Source organism: Leptonychotes weddellii, chromosome 8 (assembly GCF_054177405.1).
Source record: "Leptonychotes weddellii isolate Sample4059 chromosome 8, ASM5417740v2, whole genome shotgun sequence".
Lineage (NCBI taxonomy): Eukaryota > Metazoa > Chordata > Mammalia > Carnivora > Phocidae > Leptonychotes > Leptonychotes weddellii.
In genome coordinates, this window is record NC_138376.1 from 119,226,517 (window position 1) to 119,243,774 (window position 17,258).

The following is a 17,258-nucleotide window of genomic DNA, read 5'->3' on the forward strand; positions in this document are numbered from 1 at the left end:
TCTTTCCTTTTGTTTATAACTTAAGACTCCCCCATATCACACTCACTTAACCATAAGTAATAACATTACTGTAAACTAAGAAAAGTATTTTAAAGCATCCCATTTCCATGGCAAGCAATGAGGACAGAGGCCGGCTGACCTGAAGTCTGTGTATCTACAGAGCAAAGCCACTCCAAGCCAAAACCCAGGCGCTGCAAGTTAAAACTGTAACATGATCTCACTCCACTGGGCTTTGATGCCAGGCAGAGAGTAATGATTCAACAAGACTTCGCTTTAGAGAGATGAATAAAGGTCTCATACTTAGAATTTCATTGAGGTTTATGTTTTCCTCAGATTACCCTTGAAGTCTGCCAAATTCATCCAACAGTTCCAAATAGGGAAGAGGGTGGGGGAGGGAAGGAAAAACAAATGGCAGAACAAAACAAACACTCAGAAATGTACCATAAGATGGTGTTTTCTCTCTCATTTTTGTGGGCAGAATATTGGTTTCCACCGAATACCCAGGCAACTGATCAGAATCAGCAATGGTAAATCTCCGTCTTCGGCTCTCCTGGTCCAGGAAGGAATTTGGCGACTCGGAACCCTTAGGACCAGGCAATGGCTGTTTACATTTACTGAGGCCTCCATAAAGAAAACTCCCGTTCTCATTCCTGGAAGACAGTGGGCAATAATTAAGTTGCTTACAAAGATCCTCTCCTACAGAAGAATTACAGGACAGACTTCCTCCAGCAAACACACATAAGAAAATTTGAATCCTCCTTTCCACTGGAGTAAAAAAAGCATTCGTTTTTTATCTCTGTTACCCCTCCGATACACAGAAATCCTATTAGGTAAGAGTAAATAGCATGATCCTACTAAATAAAAGAAAATGACTTTTTTTTTTCAGATATGTTTAAAGAGTATAAATATAGCTTTGAAAAGACGGCTCTGGTTCCCTGTACTTCTATTCTATATCTGAATCTCCTATTTATTACAGAAATCACAAGTTAAGGTATGATTGAGCCATTTTTCTGATGCCCCAAGTAGTATCTTGGCCAAGATCCAGCAAAGACAGGATGTGTAATGGAGTTGTTAGGTTTGAAAATTATGTCAAAAAATACAAAGGCGCCTTTATCATACCCATGGAGAGTGTCTGTTTTCTGAACTCCGTACAGAAACTGGCAAATGTTGGATTAATGACTCCAACTTAATTCTTTCTAAATGTCAGCTTTTATAAAACTTAAAATTAATTTGAGTTGAGTCCAAGTTACCAGCTAGTTAAATTTTTTTGCATTTAGAAAATTCTCTTAGGTGATCATTGCAAAAACTACTAGACAAACTACAACATCACCTGAGTACAAAAACAATCTGAAGGTCAGCTTTGCCTGCTTGGTATTCCCAGTGAACCCCCTGCCTGTGCGCCCCCTTTTCCTTCTATGAATCCATCTCCTTCTATACTTTTAAACCTGGCATACAACTTCCCCATTCACAAAGCTCTCAAGACTCACCTCTTGTTCTCCATCACCATTTGCGTGTTTCATTCCTCAGAAGATATTCTTCACTAATGGTGTGTAGGTGTGTGTGTGTATGCACGTGCGCATATGTCTTATGTGCGCATGTGCTTCCCCCGAGTAGATTAAAAGCTCCAGTTCCCTTTCCCCTCTACTATGTAGATACCCTTTTTCCTGCCACTGCTCTGTGACCCTTCACTGAGACCCAGACAAGAACATTCAGAGTTGGGAGTCTGGGAGTGGCCTCCTGGTTTCTTACAGAACAACCCACACACTGGTCGTCAGTGAAACTGTGTTCTCCGTGTGCAAAGGCAACTACTTGTCACTTTAAACACATTTAAGATCCTGTGACCACATGACTCTGGTCTGTGAAGACAGGCAAGGGTCCCATCTACCAACCAGGATGCCTCTGACCAGCTACGGTAAGTTCTCTATGTGCTGTACTAAGTTCTGGGCAGCCCAAAGCCAGGGAGAGGAAAATGATGTTCATTCTTCCTTGCGCCCAGGGAAGAAACAGGACAGAATCAAATACTCAGCTTGAAACAAAAAACAACCAACAAAAAACTCCCAATATAAAGTAAAGTATCACTGTTAAGTTCAGCCCGAACTGTTTCTTACGAAATATCATAGCATAATGATGTATTTTCTCAACTTATTTTTGGATAGTTGACTAAGACACTGGCAGTTCTCTGGGGGTAAGAACTGCATCTGTTTTGTTTAAGATGGTGATTCAGGCCCCACACTCACTAAATGTATGTCGAATAAATGAGCCAAATTCTCTGTAAATGGGTAAACTGATATAAATAAGCCTATATTTCACACCTAAATAATCCCCTGCGGAACAGCTAATATGACTAGCCTCGTTATACCATGTACCAATTAAGAATTTATTCCATTAGAATTTCTAATAGACACACACACACACACGCATGCACAAATACAGAGTATCACACCTCCATTCACATTTTTCAAGTCCTATGAAGAACACAACTCTCCCCATAAAATAAAGCTGTAACTTTAACCTGCCGTATAAGAAAATTTATTATCTTCCTCCCCAGAGATGATTTTTACCTTATGTGGAATCAAACTTCAGCTTCAGGGACCCCCAAGCACCCCCTTCTGATGTTCTGGGAGGAACTAAAACAATGCATTCCCAAGAGCACATGCTTTCTTTACGTAGAGTCCCCTCCCCACCAAACTACATAGTTTCAAGACCCATGAAACCTAGATCCATCCCTACACTTCCCCCTAAAGGATCACACATGTCCCCCCACCCCAGTTTTAGTGAGATATAATTGGCATATAACACTGTATTTGTTTTAGGTATACAACATAATGACTTGGTATGTGTATATATTGCAAAATGATCACCGCAAAAAGTCTAGTTAACATCCATCACCTCACAGTTACAAATTCTTTTATTCTTGTGATGAGAACTTTTAAAATCTCTCCCTGCAACTTGCAACTATAAAATACAATATTGTTAACTATAATCACCGTGCTGTACGTGACATCCCACAACTTCTTTATCTTGTAACTGGAAGTCTGGACCTTGTGACCCCCTCCACCCATTCCTCCCACCCCTACTACTCCCAGGATGACACTTTTTAAAACAACTGCAATGTCAAGACTCAGCCCTGTCACCCTGGAGTTCATCAACTCCTGCCCTCGAAATCCTCCTGGCTTTCACACCTCCACTCAGAATCTTCACGCACAGCAGACAGGCATGTACACTATGAACGGACACTGACGTACCGGGGGGAGTAGGGAACGGCTGGTGGAGGAGGGATATAAAGATCCAGGATGGCTGGCTTCTCCTTCTTCAGCGAGGTATCCATAGTGCTTTCAGGGGACTGGGTTGTCGTGGGTGGAGGTGAGGTCTGAAATGGAAGCCAGTGCAAAGGGTAGAGGTGAGATTATTCGTGGGCAACTCTCCTTCCCCAAAGCCAACACTGAGGGCCGAGGTCATTTGTGTGTTTACAACTATTAGCAACAATTCAGTTTGTAGTCTTTGAGACACTCAGAATTAATTGGGAGTTCCAGAAAACTAGATGCACAGGAAGAAGTAGAGGCTTGGGGGTAGGGGGTGGAAGGCGCCTGGGTGGCTCAGTCAGTTGGGTGTCTGACTCTTGGTTTCGGCTCAAATCATGATCGCATGGGTTGTGGGATCGAGCCCCTCATCAGGCTCTGTGCTCAGCATGGAGTCTGCTTGAAAGATTCTCTCCCTCTGCCCCTCTTCCCCACTCACCTGTGTGTGCCTGTGCACTCTCTCTCAAGTAAATAAATCTTTAAAAAAAAGGTAGAGGCTTGGGAGCCAGGTTAGAATTCTAGCTCTGAGCAAATCACTGAAATACCCGTCCCTCAGTTTCATCCTCAAAAAACAGCCATCCTGATAGTACCTCTTGATAGGGCTACAGCGCAGACTGAACGAGTTAGTTCGTACAAGTCACTAACGATGCCATCATGGACTAGGAGCATGGGCTTGGGACTCCGTCCCGGGGCTAGCCTGGCTATAGCTCTCATTAGCTGTGTATCTCTGAGCAAACCACTTAACTTCTCTGTGCCTCATCTATAAGATGGGCATAAGTGGGGACAAGAAGAGCACCCACGAAGGGTGAATTAAGTGACACATGTCACAGGCTTAGCACACTGCTTGTCACATAGTAAGTACACAACCTTATGCTATTTAATTTAGTATTATATATAATACACACATCCATACAAGTTAACTTTAAAAGTTTAAAGTCCTTACAGCTTAATTATGTTATTGGGCTCAAAGGATCTATTTTTAAAAATCTTGTGTGAGACCTTCAAATCTTATCTCTTCTATAGACGAACAATGATGACACACTTTCTGGTGGGTAAAGGAATCGTGAGGAAATCCCAGAGTTGAGGCATGGAGACGTCTGGTGATGGCCAGTTGGGGGTGGGGGGGGGGACATGAGAACTGTGCCTGGCCCCTGGCACCTCAAACCCTATCCAGCCTGGATGGTGATCAAAGACCCCAAAGGCCCCCCCGAAATGAGACCATGAGCTAGATTTTAAGGACTGGAATGTACTGTTTTAGGGGGAGACCCCCAGGCTCAAGAGAAATGGGGGCTTAGTCTTTAGTCTCCCGTGACATCATCCCTACAACCTGGATGTCGGCCACTAACACAGTCCACTCTACTCAGTACGGAACTGACCAACACCTCAATCCACCAACCTTGAACAATGTCTGAAAACACGGGGCCGGGAGGGAGGCCCTCCGCAAGTGCTAACAGAAGTAAAGTACGGCACTGGCACAGAGTAAGCGCTCTCCAAAGACTCCAACACTGATGATGGCGGCTGTAAAAGATCTCCCGTTCACCAGGATGGTGGCACCTTCTCAGGGACAGGCCACATTAATGGTGTTGACAAGAAGGAAAGAAGCTCCCTCCCACAAGAGGTGGGTGCCCAGGCTTGAAGCCTGGAGAATGACACACAGCAATGCCCAGGCAGTGTTGGTGCTCCAGAGTTTATATTCTGAAAATATCCTGGATGCATCGTGAGAACACTTGGTAGCTAAGCTAAAAAAATGGCCTCTCAGTTGTGATGGTGGTTCTCTCCCTTGGTCAGAAGCAAAATGAGGTGTCTCCTCCCTCACCATCATCTGCTCCCCAAAACTACACAGTTAGTGGGACTTGGCAGGAAGGTGGACAAAGCCAGAGAGGAGGGAAGCATGTCCTTCTTAAGTGAATTTCCAGAGGTGAAGGGACTAACTCTAGCCTGTACTTAAAAATAACTTTCACTTACCACCTGAACAACACAGCCACTGAATCTTCCTCCCTCACTTCAAACTCAATGATGCTCAAAAGACCCACCGTCTCTGCCGTCCCTGACTCTCTAATTTCTGTCACTGGTATCACCAGCCAGGTTCACAGTCACATTTCACTCCTGCCTTGCTTGCCTTCCTCATCCCTTGGCCCAAAGCCTTTACTTTTAAGATTTTATTTATCTATTTGAGAGAGAGAGAGAGAGTGTGTGTGTGTGCATGTGAGAGAGAGAGAGAGCCCAAGCAGGGGGAAAAGCAGGAGGAGAGAGAGAAGTAGACTCCCCACTGAGCAGAGAGCCCGATGCGGGGTTCGATCCCAGGACCCTGGGATAATGACCTAAGCCAAAGGCAGATGCTTAACCAACCGAGCCACCCAGGAGCCCAGCCTTCTCTCACAGTAAATACTAATAATTAGGAGTGAGGTTTAGAAAGATTAAATACTTTATCAGAGGCCCCATAACTAATAAGTGGCAGAGCTGGGATTTGAACTGGAAAAGTTTAACTCCAAGCCCCCCGCCCAACCACTATGCTGTGCTGCTCCATGAGTCTTTTTCATGCTTCTTCCAAATGACCTCTTAACATGAGTCTTTCACTGGACTTGCCCCATCACAGTTGGAGTGTGATTGATATTGTTATTATTTAAGAGATGATTATTTATAGGAATTGACTTCTAAATCATGTGTCAATCAGTTATTATTTAAGAAGTGATTTTAATTATGTGCCCCTCCTTACTCCATATCCTGTTATTTATTTTAACCCTCCCCCCATTAAGGTACACATGTAGGTGTATTTCCAATGCTCTATGCATCACCACGGGTCCAAATTGATAGCCTGAGATGGCTACCATTCCTTCCATTCGAAGATGAACAGTAATGTGGCAGTTTCATATAAATTGCAATCTCAATCTTAAAAAGGGTATTAAGATGTCATTGCTTTTTATTCATGATTTAAGAAATAAACACTAAGGACCCATGGTATCAGGAGGGGGTTTGGTCCCTGAGCACACTCCACCCAGGTGTAGGCAATAAAGGAGTGTACTGTTCGTACAGAATTATACAATACTATACAGTACGATACTGTAAGTCGGTCTGCTTTTGATTATCACCCAAGGCTGCCAGGTCTGAACTAAACAATGCGGTGATACCACTCCCCACTGTGTGGATTATTCCCACCGTCCCTACTCCTGCCTTGGCAGGACTTCACCTGCCAAGGCAGGGGTTAGTCTCTCCACGGTTAGTGCTCAAACTGGGTACCGTCCGATGTGTTTGACAGGAGAGGGGAAAAGGACCAGAAGGAACTTTCTGCAGTGATGACGATAGCCACTGGCCACATGAGGCCACCAAGCCTCTGGAATGTGGCTAATGAGGCAGAGGAACTGGACTTTTCATTTTAATTATTTAAATAGTCACACGTGGCCAGTGCAAAATCTACAATGTGTATTTTCACTGAAGTAGAACTAGAGAATGATTCTGCATACACAAACTCCTGAAACCAATCACCTTCAGATGGTAACTGTTCTTTCTGGAGACAAATCCCATCCTCGACATGGTTAATGAGTGGCTGGCACAGAAGGGTTTACAACCAATAACGGATACCTGCACCAGGGGCGGTCTCCACCGGAGGTTTTTCAGGGGAGCAGGGGTAAAGTTGAAAGAACCCGTGGGGCGCTTCTTAAGCAGTAATACGACTCCTGTAGGATTCTCTCTTAATTTTCTCACCAGATTTTTTAGTTGCCATCCCACCTTCAGAGAAAGAAAATGAGAAGGGACTCACTTGTGAATTATCAAAAATCAAATCTATGAATTTATTTCAAGGAAATCATTTGTGAGCAAATAAGCAGATACCAGTATGTTTATCTTAGCACTACCTAAAACTATGGAAAATTGGCTAGAAATCGCAAATTTAAAAAATTCAAGCAAAATGACTTTGGATTTAGTTAAAAGTTCTAGAGGGGAATATTAAACGTCTTAAGTCTCAACGAACAAACTCACCACAGTTTGCTGATTAACCTGAATGACTTCATCACCAGCATGAATCTTCTGAGATCTATCTGCAGGAGACTATTAGGAACAAACACAGAGACCAGTCTTATTTTTTAAATCTTCTATTTCTTCCTCCTTCTTTCTTCTGCAGACAACAAGCAATGGAAATATAATTTTCTCAAAAACTATTACACGGTGCACTTATGAGACGATCCCAGGACGACACAGTCTGCAGAGCCTGGCATGGGGGTGGGCACTCACGTTCCCTACTTGATGAATGGTCGGCTGTTCCAGACCACCTGTCAGTTACAATAGCCGGGTCCATCTAACCCATCAGGAAAAGCGGGACACGCTGTTGACACAATGAACTGATTAAAAAAAAACCCTTTGGTTCATCTAAAAAATACCTTATGTAGATCCCTATTAATAATTAATCTTGTAAAAGCTGACCAACTGCTTAACACATAAAGACCATCACTGTAACAATGTCATCCTATCTCCTTTTAAGCAATTATTAAAACGAAATCTCATCTACTCAACCTTGTTTTACGAATTATCACAATGCTATTAGCATAGAAAGATGGTGACAATAGAAAATGTACTTCTTTAGAGAAAACGAATTTAAATTTTTGTCATTTTCAGGTTGAATTGAAAATGAAATGTGTTTTCAGTATCAGAAGTCCCGATTCTGATTCCCCCAAATAATACTTTGCTACAAATCTGCACATATATAAATATATATATATATATATATATATAGCTCTCTCTCCACATGTGTGCATATAAATATCTAGATATAATCTATCTGTCAAAATTTTGTACACAATATTCTGTTCAATTAATGAAACTAGCACTCTCTACGTTTAAGGTATTTCCTATGAGCAAAAGCGAAGAAAAGGATAAACCCTTGATTTCAAATTACAATCTGTTATCTAGGCTGGAGTATTTTATTTTATTCAGCCAGTTACTTATGTAACTTATGTAACTGGCTGAGTCTTCAGACATACTTATAGTTATTTTAAAAAAAAAAAAAAACAGCACCCCTGAACACAGGAGGGCAGGAACCAAACCCAAGACATTCTTGGCTGAATCTTCTCGCTCAACTGTTGGGATAGGCTCAACCAGAAATGAGCAAGCAACATTAAACTGTAGAAACAGTCCCTCTGATGCATCTAGACCCAGTGCAAGGTGCAGGTTAACTGTGAGAGTTACTTTTCAAAACATTTAACCTGCCACTATAACAACCAGGGGTGTCTTCCCTGATAGACCTGCACTGTGGGTAACTCATCCTCAGGGAAATGGTCTACCTCAAATCTCTTTCTCTTGAGGCACTTAAAGAAAAAAATCGAATGTGTCTAGGCTCCTTTTTGCCCCTGCGCATCAGATGCTTAACCCACAGCTACAGACCAATTCTGGTAACTCCGATCAGAATCAGTCCAGCCCAGATAATCTTCCTGGCTGGGGATTCATCTAAGGTAAGCTTCACTTTATAAAAGATGACCCTGAGGCTATAAGAAGTTCTTGTTTATGGATGTGCAATCTTAAAAACCAAGCCTAAATGTCCTGAATTGACTTTCCTTCTTAGGAATCCTCAAGCATTCATTTCTCAAATGTCCTACCAGGTGATTAAGAGATGTGTTTGGCAGAACACTGGTAAAGAGACAGCTTGATACCAAAATTCTTCCTGGGGCAGTGACTTGCCTATCTTCACCATGAGCCAGACTACTGAAAAATGATGCTTGTTCTGGTTTTCTGCAGAAGGGTGATGACCTGGAGAAGAATGCGTCCATTCTTTAGAGGCTAATCTAATTCCCACATTATCTCAGAGGTGGGGAATAGAAGTATGGATGGGATCCTGTCAAGGTGTTGAACAACATCAAAAAAGAAGTCATAGAGAATCACTAGATACTGTTAGGCTGACCTTGGAATGATCCTGACTTCTCAGGTAACCTCCCCCCAGAATGGATTGGAGGCCTAAGATGACCTGCTATCATTGCTTCAGCCTGGAGTCCAAGATAAATATAGGGAATACAGTGGGTGATTTCCATCCACTACCACCCACCACACTAGGCTTCCATTAAAACATTCTGATTCTGGGAGCGCCTGGGTGCCTCATGGACTCTTGATTTCGGCTCAGGTCATGATCTCGCCCCGCATCAGCTTCCTAGCTCAGCGGGGAGTCTGCTTGAGATTCTCCCTTCTCCCTCTCCCTCTGCCCCTCCCCCTGCTTACACTCTCTCATTCATACATACATACATAACTAACTAACCAACATTCTGATTCGGAAGTCACAACAACCTGAAGTGCTAGCTGGAAGGCTGTCCCGGAGCTGACAGCTGGCATTTTCTACTGCCATTTAAGTATAAAATATCCAGCATTTAGGGTAAAATACCCAGATTAAGCCCTTGAGAAGTACGCTCTTACCTAACTTCCCACCCCCCCTCTGTAAGATTTAGCAAGTGTTTAGCACATTCCAGGTACTCGGTGAACACAAGCTCAGTGATCAAAAAGAATGAGGGGCATTCTCAAATGGATTGCCAGATGGAATAAGATAAGTTCTCCCTTTTTTGCTCTTTAACAAGATGGAAACCACCTGTCCCTAGGATGGCTTCTGTATCATCCTGCATGGTATCAACTACATCCAGGTAAACCCCGAACCTCTCATCCAGTCTTATTGAGTCTGGTAGGAATGCTAGGAGATGTATCCTTGCATTTGACATTTCACTTCATTCAAAAGCAGCTTGTTTCATCTCTCATTCAACTCTCATCCTTAAAACCAAAGGATGGGGGCTGGTTTGAGGAGGAGAAATCTGTGTGCCTTCTAGTAGTAACAGGATGGTGAACTATATGCTTATCCAAGATGAAAACTGCTTTAAGAAGACCAGTGAGAGTCTGCAACCACACAGGTCTGGCGGTTAAACAATGTAATCTACTAAATTGCTGGACTCAAAACTTCCACTCTTTAAAACCTGAAATGACCTTCACCGTCCCTCTGAATCCAACCAACTCCCAAACAATGCACTGAGTGGTCCTCGTTCTGCTTGAGCTGAAATATGCTCAAGAATCTGACAAGAATGAGGGATGAACCGCGTAATGAGTTACGTGTTTTCTCTTCTGCACCATCCTTGACCTAAAAGCAGAACCTCCCGTGCAGTTATTGCCTATCAGGTGATGTGCTGTAAAAATTCCTATCGTTTCTCAGTGCATTTTCACGGTAGCCTGACGAAGGAGTCTTAAAGACACCACCATCTTCCACTCATTCCTCGGCCAGAACCGCACACCATATTTAAAATTCACTGACTGCCTTCAGCAACGCCATTTCTTTCTTGCTACAAAAATCAAGCTTGTGTCACAAGCCCTCATCAAAGATCATGCCATTTTATTTTACCAAAAGACCCAGCAGCTCAAGTTTAAAATTCAACACGTATTTCCACCAGATTAGAGAAGGAGTTACCAAATTTCTTCTATTTTTAGGAATTATTTCCTCTGGTCTTAGTTGATTAAATAGCAGATTAGTTCCACAGACACATGCTTCTTTCATACAGATCCAGGAAGCTATTCAAACATTTTTAGCTTCATATCAATGTCATCAAAAACTAGCCATATTGTAGGTTGCAAAAAGAAAGCATTCAATTAGCTCTACTTTTTACAAATTCAAAATGTTTGAGGGGCTCAAGAAAAACCTTTCAGGGAGCAGCATTTCCAAAAGGAAGTTAACAGTGCACAAAGACTCTCACAGTAGAAGCAGCCCTGCTTTTTCTATTTAAAAGATCAGGGGAGAAAAAAAAAAACTAAATTTCAATATCATGCCAAATATGACAAAACACAACTCTATAAAAAGAATCTACATTGTGTAAAAATCCCAAAATAGCTGCTTTGGTGATACATCTAAATTCCATTAAACAACAACAAAAAACTGTATTTTACACATATGGCTACTAATTCCAGTTCTTGTAAAAGTACTTTTTCAACCACAATGAGATCATTGTTTTTAGACTTATGGTTTAACACTTCCAGGGTGCAAAAGGAATAATTAACAAGGGTGGGGGGTAAAAACTGGGCAAGGTATGTGAACAACAGCAATAAAAGACAATTTAAATAATAAATTTCCAACAGCTGGTGATAAGCAGCATGCTAGCAACAGAAATAAACAAAACAGCACCCACGCTCTCACTGCAGATAATAAAATACGATGCACACGTTTGAACGAAAAGTATAAGGACTGTGTGTCACATTTGTTTAAACACATAATAGCTTTTACATTTAACGGATAGGCGCACTTACGTTCTCTGTGGTTCCAGTAATCACGTGCAATCCATCATAGGTTGATTTGATGTACATGCCCTAGAGTGAGTCACAAACATATTAACTCATTACTCCAACATTTACAAACATAGCCGCCAGGGAGACTTCATCTTATAAAACATTAAAGGCAATCCCTTCAGAACAACGCTCATTTATTTCTAAGCCTCCTGAAACACTGGGAAACCAGAGCCAAGGAGCAGTGACGGGGAGCTAACAAAGAGAAACACTCATGAAAGAAATCAGGAGCCAGATCTCTCTGGTATTATAATTTGTGTACCAGGCACAGAGAATTTTGCCATAACTCTGGGGACTCAGAAGATACCTTCTCAGACCTGCGGAATGAATGAGGCATTTCAAACAAGGACCGTTCTCCCCTGACCATCTCTTTGCCTGGTGACACAATATATTCAGACAAATGGGGGATCAGCAGTCATCGTGGGTGACTTGTTTAAGCCACTAACAACCCAGACCAGGATATATGAGCAAAGATTATTAAGCAACACAACATAGGGCGTACGTCAGAAACAGGCACCCCTCCATCTTAAGGGAAGCGTAAAGACAAACTCACAGGTGAATACCATACCGTGGAGGAAACATTTCCACTGTTTGATGTATCACATATAAAAAATTTTCATTAAACTTTTATAAGATGGGGGGAAAAGAGCAAAAAGTCGACTGGGCAAAGAGTAGTTGCTTGCTCTGGTATCAAATTTGCAGTAACATAGATCTTCCTCAGAAATCATTTTGACCCGGAACTTGCCCTGGTCAGCAACCTACACCTCTCTGTAATGAGACTCTCATCAAATGCTAACACCTTCAAGGATCTCCCCATTCCTCTCCTTTCCTGTTTCTTTCATTCACAGAGGAATCTGCTTGTCCCGACCTATGGGGCTCCTCCTTCCAAAGCATTTGCTCATATAACTTTACCATCTGAAACAGCAAGTCCACTTCTGCCCACTTGGGGCATTTCTCTGCCTTAACTTTGAGCCATAACTATAAACTCACCTCCAGAAGTCTTCCCTGCTTAATCTACCATAATCCATCATTTACTCTGAAGCCGAGACGTCTCAACACGTGTATTTCTACGTACTAAGGCTGAACTTAACCGATATTCGGTTGATTTTTGTTTTCTCGAGAGCAGAGGCTACCTTCGTGTGTCCCCACAGCTACCTACCCGCTGGGCCTTCCTCCTCCTCCTCCTCCTCCTCCTCAGGGCCAGCACCAGTACCTACCCAGCCCCCAGCCGCTGAGGCCCTACACTCCTCGTCTACTTTAATACTCTCGACACCTCTGTGAGGCAGTAATGATACCGTTCGCGTCCGTCAGATGAGGAAACCCAGCTCTCTCAAGCTCAAGGGGCCTCACAGTTTCTCCGCTTCAATCTCAGCAAATGAATCACGCCCTAGGCAGGCGAGGTACCGGCAGATCCAGGTATTGAGGCACAGATGCTGGAAGCCAGGAAGCTACCTGTCTGTATGCTCAGGGCCTGTCAGTACAGGGCTCACCCAGCTCTGAACTCTTTTTAAAGAAATCATGCCGTTCCTCCATCTCTTCTCACATTCATCCTAAGTGCTAATATAAACTTTCAGAGCAGATGCTGTTTTGTACCCAGAGACCATCTTTCCTTTGTGTAAATGTTTTATATCTCCTTACATGGCTGAGTCTTAAAATAAAACTGTTAAGACAATTCCTTCAAGATATGAGAACACAGTTCAAAAACTGTATTTATTTTTATACTTTGAAGACATAAAACATATCAGCAGCTCGAGATGGCAAATTCCTAACTACATAATGGAAGACAATCTAATTTAATTCTATTCAGAATCATAGTAAAGCAATAAGGAATCAGGAAAAAAAAACTTTAATAAATTAAGATATGTTATTGTTTGAAAAGAAAACAAGTGTTTCGGGCACTTGGGTGGCTCAGTCAGTTAAGTGTCTGCCTTCGGCTCAGGTCATGATCCCGGGACCTGGTATCGAGTCCCACATCAGGCTCCCTGCTCTGCAGGGGCTCTGCTTCTCTCTTTGCCCCTCCCCCCACTCATTCTCTCAATCTCTCTCTCTCTCTTCCAAATAAATAAATGAAATCTTTAAAAGAAAACAAGTCTTTCTAGAATTCTTACCAGGCCGTCCCCAGGTTTAACGTCCGGCAAGTGAACCTCCTCCAGACACGCACACTGGCTCATAACAGGATCCGTAGTAGATCGTATTGTTTTGTCACAGATACCATTTAAAACCTTGACCTCAAGGTTGGGAGAGGCAAATAGAAAAGGTTCAATCATTAACCAAGTTTATCTCAAGCTGAATTTTAAAGATAGGCACTTCCCTACAATCTTCAGCTCCGGTCAGCAATCATTTTAATAATGCTACTCCATGAAGCCAAGGGATTTGGGCTTCATATTTGCAATCACTGGAAATGGGCTTTGTTTAAAGAGTGCAGCTCTTCCAAGAATTACGGCCACTGAAGAGCAGACGCTGTACAGAAACCCCCGTTTGGCAGTCGAAGAGAATCACCTCTTCCCAGCCGTCTGCACAGTGTCTTAGCGATCACTCACATTCGGTGCATATCAAACATTCACAAGGTTAAAAAAAAATTTTTTTGTCTCTAACTGCTTTTTTTTAATAGATTTTATTTTTAAAGTAATTTTGGGTTTACAGAAAAACTGAGCATAAAGTACAGAGTTTCTCTAGACTTCCTTCCCCACCCCAACACAATTTCCAATAATACCTATAACACGGCGAATAAGAACAAGATATAAAAAACATTTTGCGTTAGTGTGGCACATCTGTTACAACCAAGGAACCAAAACTGGTACCTTATTATCAACAGAAAGTCCACAGTTTCCATTAGGGTTCACTTTTTGTGGTGTACAGTTCTACAGGTTTCAACAAACGCCTAATGTCATGTATCTACCACTGCTGTACCATACAGACTAGTTTCACTACCTAAAAACCCCCTGCTTCACCTCTCTCACCCTCCCCACAATGAACCCTTGGCAATCACTGATTTACTGTCTCTGCGGTTTGGCTTCTTCCAGAATACCAAATAATTAGAATCTTACAACATGTAGCCTTTTCAGATTGGCTTCCTTCCTTTGGTAAGGTGCATTTAAGTTTCCTCCATATCTTTTCATAGCTTTATAGATCCTTTCTTTTTATGAATAATACTGAATATTCTGAATATTCTGAACAATATTCTATTGTCTGGATGTGCCAGATTATGCAGTCATCTACTGGAGGACATCTTGGCTGCTTCCAGGTTTTGGCAATTATGAATAAAGCTGCCACCACATTCTGTACAGGTTTCTGTGATCAGGTAAATACCCAAGGGTCTAACTGCTAGATCGCAGGGTAAGAGTACGCGTGGTTTTGTAAGAAACTGTTGCAGTGTCTTCCAAAGGGGCTGTACCATTCTGCATTCCCACCAGCAATGAACAAGAGCTCCTACTTCTCCAATCCTTGCCAGCATTTGATGTTGTCATGTTTTGGATTTCAGTTATTCTAATAGGTGTGTAGTGTTGTCTCACTATTGTTTGAATTTGCAATTCCCTAACGAAACATGACGTTGAACACCGTTCCCTATATTCATTTGTCAAATGCCTATCTTCTTTGGTGAGGCGTCTGTTCAGATAATTTGCCCACTTTTTAACTGGGTTTATTTTCTTATTATTGAGTTTTAACAGTTCTTTGTATATTTTGGATACAAGTTCTTTATCTGATATGTGTTTTAAAAATACTTGTTCCCAGTCTGTGTCTTGTCTTTTCATCCTCTTAACACTGCATTTCATGGAGCAGAATGTTCCATCTCAAGGAGATCTACCTCATCAGTTTATCTTTCATGGATTCTATCTTTGGTGTTGTATCTAAAAATTCATTGGCAAACACAAGGTCAACCTAGATTTTCTCCTGGTATCATCTAGGAGATACACAGATTTGTGCTTTACACATTTAGGGTGTATGATCTTTCTAGTGATGGCTCACATTCTCTGACCCCGAAGGTTGACAAGGTAAAATTTTTGAGACACGAAGATCCTTAGTAAGGGGTCTCCGTGTAGAAATAACCATGGTTATGTGTGGTGGTTTCCTCCAGTTAGATTCATCTAACCTTTCAAAATTAAGCCACCAAAGAAATCAGGAAATTCCAAAGAGGGATTTTTTTTTCCAAGGGGGAGAATCCAAGAAGTGACACTTACTACATTCCCCCAATTTGTTTAGCCTCCCTATTTATGGAAAATATATTTATAGCTGTTTCATTGCTAAATTCCTCAACATCAGTGGGAGGAAGGCCTTATCAAAAGAGCACAGGCCAGCTTATGTCAAAGGGAGGAAGCGATGATGAATAGTCACAAAATCTCTTTAAACAATCACAGCACATTCCCCCCTCCTCCATCATAAGGTTTTTGCCAAGGATTTTTTTTTTTTAATCAAAATGTTCCTCAAGTGAAATCTACAGATCAGTGTACCCCTGATTAACAGGCTAGCTAGTAATTTAAGTATAATTGTACCTAATGAAATGTTCGGAGGAGACAGGGACCCCCATTTACCCAAGCACAGGAATTTTCACAGTAGTCATCTTCTTGTTATTAAATAACTTTTATTCTTCCCTTTTGACCTAAATTAATAGACTCAACTCCCAAAAAGCCAGTATTTCAAAGTATATCCTGAAGGAATTAGCCACAGAGTTTTTGCTTGAATTGATGTTGAGTCCCACTGGTTTGGGGAAAGGAATTTTACAGTAACTTGTAAAAGGTATACTTACTACGGTTAAAACTTTATCCTCCATTTCTGCTACAAGGCAATCCTAAAGAAGGAAAAAAGAAAAAGAAAACCGTAAGAGCTAGAAACTTCCAAAAACTGTTGGCTTAGCTCTATAGGTACTTCCTGGAGCCCAAGAGGGTCCTTCCTCGCCCTGCAGCCCAAGGAGTCCTGCACTGAATACAGAGGGTACAGAGCGGGGCCAACTCCAACTCCTCCCAAGGCTCTGGTTTCTCCTGACCGAAGGAGCTTATCATCCAAGGAACGCATTTGACCAATTATTTAATCAGAAAACCTATGAAAAATAACTGAACTGAAATCCACCGACCATCTAGACAGGGCAGAGAGTAGTAAGCCAGAAGTCAAGTCCAAGAAACCTGACAATGGCTCCCAAACATGACCCCGCGCTCAGCCAGCCCTTGGCCAACAAGCCAGGAATCTTTTAGCTCTGGGCCTGCCTATAAGAATAGCTTTCAAATAAGGGCTTCAGTAAACGTAGCCACAGAAGTTTATTTTAAGCACCACTGAGATTAAATCAGATATCTCAGTCCTTAATAAATGAAAAAGGTTCAACAAAACATTCATTAACACGCTGCCAAAAAAGTGGTCTTGAGGTATGCTACTGATGACATTAAATAAAGGGCTGGAATGCAAAGCATTATTTACTCAGCTTAAGAACAAAAGACTCAGAACTGTACGAACCCAGTTGGCTGATTATAGGAGTCACCATTGTCCTGTCTAAAAGTGGTCACAGTGAAGCCACCGACGTCCAACTCTCACAGTTAACCTTCTAGAACTGGTCTACAGCGGAGGTTTCCCATCTACGTGGCAGAGTATGCAGAAAAAAAAGGGGACTAGATTCTTTAGACTTTATTTTGCATCATTAAGTCTGATCCCAAACTAGGACATCCTAATTATTTCATGTACATGAAA

General features: G+C 42.0%; 1 protein-coding gene across 3 annotated transcripts in view; it reads right to left on the reverse strand.

Moving 5' to 3' along the window:
* CNKSR3 (CNKSR family member 3) overlaps positions 1 to 17,258 on the reverse strand; it is a 123,746-nt gene that overhangs the window by 3,832 nt on the left and 102,656 nt on the right. For all 3 annotated transcript variants that reach the window (XM_081829181.1, XM_081829184.1, XM_081829182.1), the window contains 7 exons: positions 16,330 to 16,371; positions 13,694 to 13,813; positions 11,550 to 11,609; positions 7,275 to 7,343; positions 6,879 to 7,025; positions 3,246 to 3,370; positions 442 to 650 (listed from right to left, as the gene is read on the reverse strand). In XM_081829181.1, the coding sequence (XP_081685307.1) occupies positions 442 to 650; positions 3,246 to 3,370; positions 6,879 to 7,025; positions 7,275 to 7,343; positions 11,550 to 11,609; positions 13,694 to 13,813; positions 16,330 to 16,371 (772 nt within the window). The remainder of the gene's footprint in view (positions 1 to 441; positions 651 to 3,245; positions 3,371 to 6,878; positions 7,026 to 7,274; positions 7,344 to 11,549; positions 11,610 to 13,693; positions 13,814 to 16,329; positions 16,372 to 17,258) is intronic.